Below are 6,000 nucleotides of genomic sequence, written 5' to 3' on the forward strand. Positions count from 1 at the left end.
CTCCGGCAGGGGTCTGATTCCTGTCCTGTGCAAACTACTACCTGCCTATGCGGAGAAAACGAAAGTAGCTATGGCTGATTACCTCCCGAAGTAGGTTACCTCCCCTTTGACGGCAGCCATCTTGACTCCTGATCCTGTGCTCTTCATACGGCTAAGTTTTTTTCGTATTTCTGTCTGTCTATCGATTGTTTTATTTTTTGGTCTGATTGGTTCAATACTATATTTCACACTGTTACTGTGCTGCACTGAACTGAACTGTGTTGCTGTTGTTCTGTGCCATCATTTTCTGCTCTGGTTTCCAGGCTGGACTATACTGCACTGTACAGCACTGTACTGCATTGTACTCTCTCCTGCTAAGCACTGCATTATTATGAATCATGTTATAATATTATTTTCTTTAATCTTATAAACCATACTGCACCTTTTCTGACTGCATCATGCTGTTTTATATCACAGTGCACTGTGCTGCAGTGTACTTTTAATGCACTGTCAAGAAGTCTAATGTCTTTGTCGTGGTAACTCTTTTTGTTGAGAGAAAAAAAAAAAGAAAACTACAAACTAACAAAAGAGACAGAAAGGTATACCTGTTCGAAGGCTAGTTTGGCCAGAGGGTAGTTGTCTGTTTGGCCACGGCACCTTTTCTGACTGCATCATGCTGTACCGTATTGTTTGATATCACAGTGCACTGTGCTGCAGAGTACTTTTAATGCACTGTCAAGAGGTCTAATGTCTTTGTCGTGGTAACTCTTTTTGTTGAGAGAAAAAAAAAGAAAACTACAAACTAACAAAAGAGACAGAAAGGTATACCTGTTCGAAGGCTAGTTTGGCCAGAGGGTAGTTGTGTATCTGTTTGGCCACGGTGCCCATTTTGTACCACACTGTCACTTCACTGCTGTCGATCTTCACTGCCTGTGAAACATACATCTCACCACCATAAATATATGTGTGTGTATGTGTGTGTGTGTGTGTGTATGTGCCTGCGTGCGTGCATGCGTGCGTGCATGGGTGGGTGTGCTTACACATGTGTGTTGTATGGGGGACAAACATGCTGCAGACTGTGGTATTGACCAGAGGGTAGTGATGGACCAAGGTACCTGAAAGCTTGGAGAGCAACACCTGACATCTTGACCAGAAACATCAGGCCGGGAAGGAAAGTACGACCAGCTCTGTATGTGAGTGTGTGCTTGTGTGTGTGTGTGTGTGTGTGTGTGTGAGTCTATATGTTAGAATGCATGGGTGGGTGTGAGTGTGAGTGCGACTGACTGTGTGTGTGCGTAAGAGAGTGTGTGTGTGTAAGTGTATGCATGTGTGTGTGTAAGTAAGTATGATAGAATGCGTGGGTGGCCGAAAATGTGTGTGACTGACTGTGTTTGTGTGTGTGTGTGTGTGTGTCTGTGTCTGTATGTGTCTGCATATGTGTGTGTGTGTGTGTGTAAGAATGTGTGAGTGCATGTGCGTGTGTGTGTGTGCATGTATGTGTGTGAGTACGCGAACACATTACATCTATACATGTCCTTATCATGGTTTCATGTATGAAAATATTAGATGCATGTTTCTGAGTACATGTTGGCAAGAACATATGTGCATTAAGTGAATAATAGCAAAACAATATTTACAAAACAACACAAAAAAACAGTATAAATCAACAAAAGCAGTGGTAAATACAACTATAGCAATTTAACAAATGTGGAGTGATGGCCTAGAGGTAATGCGTCCACCTAGGAAGCAAGAGAATCTGAATGCACTGGTTCGAACCACAGCTCTGACGCTGATATTTTCTCCCCCTCCACTAGACCTTGAGTGGTGGTCTGGATGCTAGTCATTCGGATGGGATGATAAATTGAGGTCCTGTGTGCAGCATGCACTTAGCCCACATAAAAGAACCCATGGCAACAAAAGGGTTGTTTCTGGCAAAAATCTGTAGAAAAATCAACTTCGATAGGAAAAACAAATAAAACTGCACGCAGGAAAAATACAAAAAAATGGGTGGCGCTCTCAGTGTAGCGATGCGTTCTCCCTGGGGAAAGCAGCCAGAATTTCATAAAGAGAAATCTGTTGCGACAAAAAAGAAAAATACAATACAATACAATTTATCAAAAGTTGTCCCAAACTAGTTTAACACTAGCAAAAGCATCAGCAACATATTTTTTTCTTAAACTCCTACTTATAAAATGACATCATTGTTTTCTTACATCTTATACCCATGCTCTGTTCATGTATTAATGCTACCTTGCTTTGTATAAATAGTGCACAAATCAAATACAATGAAAGAGCCACAACATGCATGAATGTCATGCATAATCTGCCAAAATTCTCTGTTCATTTGAAAATGATAACCTTGCCAAAAATAAATGTATCCATCTTACTTTGCTAATCAAACAATTTGCAATGATTTTTCTATGAAGCTTTCCTTACCTCCAGGTAGGATTTCATGGCATCATGGAGGTTGCCCCTGGCAACAGCAGAGGTGGCCAAGTTTTTGTGCACCAGGTAGAGAAGGGGCAGGGCTGGATGATGGCTGTCCTCCTGATCTACTTCCACAATCCGCTGTGCCTGCACACACACACAACACACACACACATACATATATACACACACACACCAACATGTTTTGTATGTACACATGTTCAGCCACGATGGTATTACTGTCACTTACCTGTAGCTACAATGCTGAGACTATGGATTTTGTTAAACAGGGAGAAATGTCATGCCAGTAAAGAACACTTTGAGCACAAAAGAGTCGTTAGTGAAGTCCTCGGGACATCAGTTAGATTTAGTTAAAGCTGTGATAGTCACAATTATTAATTTGTTAGAAGTCATGACAGTCACAATGATTGATAATAATGATAATTATCATTATAACAACAATAATAATAACAACAACAATATTAACAATAATAATAACAATATGTTAGAGATGATAATAATTATCATAAAATAATAATAATCAGCTAGCTATTAGCCTCATTTCAAAGTGACTGCATCATTCCTGCAAACATACAACTCCAAGCAACAAAGAATCATTCACTATTCAGAAAACCAAATTTAATCAATGAAATAAGCCAAGCACAAATTTTCGGCAAAACTGCCTTTTTCAAGAAAACAAAGATCACACCTTGAAAAACAAATTTATACTCAAAAGAGATTGGAGGGGTGGAGGGTGTGGGGGGTAAGCAAACAAAGACTAGACTAAGAAGGATGATTTGTAGAAAGTGTACAAAATGCTTTTCTTGTATTTTGTCCTGCCACTTTCCAAGCTCTTAAAATTTGGTCATTGTGGTTATAAGGAAGATCATTCCATCTAAACACTATCTGAAAATTCACGATTATTGAAGCTTTCAAGGAAGATAACTCCACCTGAGCAGTTTTGTGGTCAATAAGGCCTTGAGGGGGAATACACCATCAGTGCTCTCCCTTGAACCTTCATGACTTGTGGATAAAATGCACTCCGAAAGCAGCTGAAAATGTCAAAAGATATCTATTTTGTACTAGTGTTAATTCACCTTGGTATTTTCTCTGTTGATCTGCTTAAAGCAGAGAAAGGCAATTCTGTGCCAGTCTTGTTTTAATTATCAAATATGGCATTTTGAATGATTTATTTTTGTATCCTTGAACTGTTGAAATAGTGATACCCTGAACAAAAAGGAACTGCAACTGGAAGTTTGGAGAATGGTGGCTAGTCACAGTGACCAACTGACCAACAATACCTTAAGCATGAAGGGCTGTTGAACAGTGACCAAATGACAAACAATTTGTACCTTGAGCACATAGAGGCTTTGGACAGTAATCAACAGACGAACAATTCCTTCAGCACAAAAAGAATTTGATTGTGACCAACAGATGACCAATACCTTAAGCACGAAGGGGTGTTGGAGAAGATTGGAGAACAGCTGTTCTGCTCCCTCCGTATCTCCTGCACGCTGCAGCCCCAGGGCACGGTTATATACCGCAAATGCTTCTGCTTCCTGCACATCACCGATGGCATCATATAACTCACAGAAAAGGTTACAAATACACTGTAACATTTCAGCCTCCTTCACATCACCAATGCACACAGCAAAGGAAGCAAGCATCAAGTCAGGATGGCAGAGACAGCATTCTTTTATACAATGTATGAATGACATGTACTACATGATGTAGAGCATGGATCGAGATACTCAGATCCAAATACAGACTTGACTTTTATCCTCCTCCACTAACTTACTGTCTGTCTTTCAGGCAAAAAAAGAAAGGGACATAAAAAGAACTCACAACAACAAAATCCCATGTTACAGATACAAGTTACTGCAACTAGTCCCATGGTTTCCATACACTTGTACTATACAGTTCTTGGTTCTGGAAATCTCTGTTGTTACATTTTTCATTTATCATTATCATATGTAATCAAAACACGTCTGTTCAACTTCAAACAACATTTGAAACTACATATCTTTGATCATGGATGATGGAGTGGTGGCCTAGTGGTAATGTGTCTGCACAAGAAGTGAGAATCTGAATGTACATGATTGAATCCTACATATAAAATGCAAGAATTTTCTCCTTCTCAACAAGACGGTCTGGACACAAGTCATTTAACCCTTTGAGCCCTGACCACCGCTTTAACGGTGGTAGAGAAAAATGACACAATGCCTAGCCACCGGTTGAGTGGTGCGTAAACACTTGTGTCGTGTTTTGCTATTGGTTGACTTATATTGAAGAGCCAATCAGAAAAACTGTAATATTCTGACATCAGCGAACGTAGTACCAACATGGCCGCGCCTTTTCACTGTGTTTTGTGCATGTGCTTTGGATAAAAAAAGATCCATTTCGATATAAGTCAACCAATAGCAAAACACGACACAAGTGTTTACGCACCAGTGGCTAGGCATTATAACATTTTTCTCTACCACCGGTAAAGCGGTGGTCAGGGCACTATTTTTATATCTGCTGTAACACATTAAATACCAATTATTTGCAAATTTTGGCTCAGGAGCTCAGACAGAAGTCCCGTGTGTAGCATGCTCTTACTCTTAGCATGAGTAAAAGAATCTACGGAAACAAAAGTGTTGTCCCTAGTTAAATTTCATAGTAAAACCCACTCTAATAGTTTGCCAGTGTGTGTGTGTGTGTGTGTGTGTGTGTGTGTGTGACTATAGCCTGACTGAATCACAGTGAATGACACAGAAAACGAATGATTATTGCCTAAAGGTAGCTCTCAGTCGACTGTACCCTGGTAGGCTGCCTGTTAATGACTATTGTTTGCAAATATCGCTTAGACTGTGTTTTCTGACCGAGGATATTCGCGAACTTTCGAAGTATCGAAACCAATCAATCAATCTATCCCAAGTCGTTGTTGAGTGTGTTTGTGCATGCATAAACATGGATTAATTAACCAACTATGTCTCCCCATATCTGCACAAATGACGTACTTCAGCTTCTTTCGTGGTGGCGGGCTCATCTTCCTGTTCGTCCTCCTCCTCCTCACTGTCACTCTCGTTCAACGCTGCAAATCGGATCTGCACACACACACAAAAACCCCAAAAAATCCCAATCCCATTAGTTTGTCAGTTGTTTCACCCCCAGTATATTCATTAGAAATATGCAATGAACCAGAAATAAACGATCACAACACTAACAATTCAGAAATACTTTCTTATTTCCGCATACTTTAGGCCTACCATTATTATTGTTTACTTCTCGCGCCGACAATGTACGGCCATATTTAGCACAAGTTAACAGCGCGCACGTTGCAAATCCGAACGATTTGAGAACTTTGTAAAATAAGAATATTGCGAATTCGAGCAAATGCATGGAAAGTTTGTACATGAAAAGTAAACAATGTGCGACCACAGACGCGCTACACCACATTTTAGGCGTCTCAGACTGAGAAACAGACAGAGAGACAAACAAAGAGGCTAGCAGCCAGTACAGAAAGGCAGACATGCAGAACGGGACAGGGTGGCAGCCGGGCATATGCCTGACATCAAAGACCAACATAATGTCATCAGTGATGATTTTTGG

General features: G+C 40.3%; 1 protein-coding gene across 2 annotated transcripts in view; it reads right to left on the bottom strand.

Moving 5' to 3' along the window:
• LOC143286923 (uncharacterized) overlaps positions 1-5,716 on the bottom strand; it is a 72,371-nt gene extending 66,655 nt beyond the window's left edge. For both annotated transcript variants that reach the window (XM_076594878.1, XM_076594877.1), the window contains exons 1-5: positions 5,658-5,716; positions 5,409-5,495; positions 3,852-3,965; positions 2,416-2,553; positions 808-909 (exon numbers count right to left, since the gene is read on the bottom strand). In XM_076594878.1, coding sequence (XP_076450993.1) covers positions 808-909; positions 2,416-2,553; positions 3,852-3,965; positions 5,409-5,495; positions 5,658-5,660 — 444 coding nt within the window. In that variant the 5' untranslated portion in view covers positions 5,661-5,716. The remainder of the gene's footprint in view (positions 1-807; positions 910-2,415; positions 2,554-3,851; positions 3,966-5,408; positions 5,496-5,657) is intronic.
• Between the last annotated feature and the right edge of the window lie 284 nt (positions 5,717-6,000).

This window comes from Babylonia areolata, chromosome 10 (assembly GCF_041734735.1).
Source record: "Babylonia areolata isolate BAREFJ2019XMU chromosome 10, ASM4173473v1, whole genome shotgun sequence".
Lineage (NCBI taxonomy): Eukaryota > Metazoa > Mollusca > Gastropoda > Neogastropoda > Buccinidae > Babylonia > Babylonia areolata.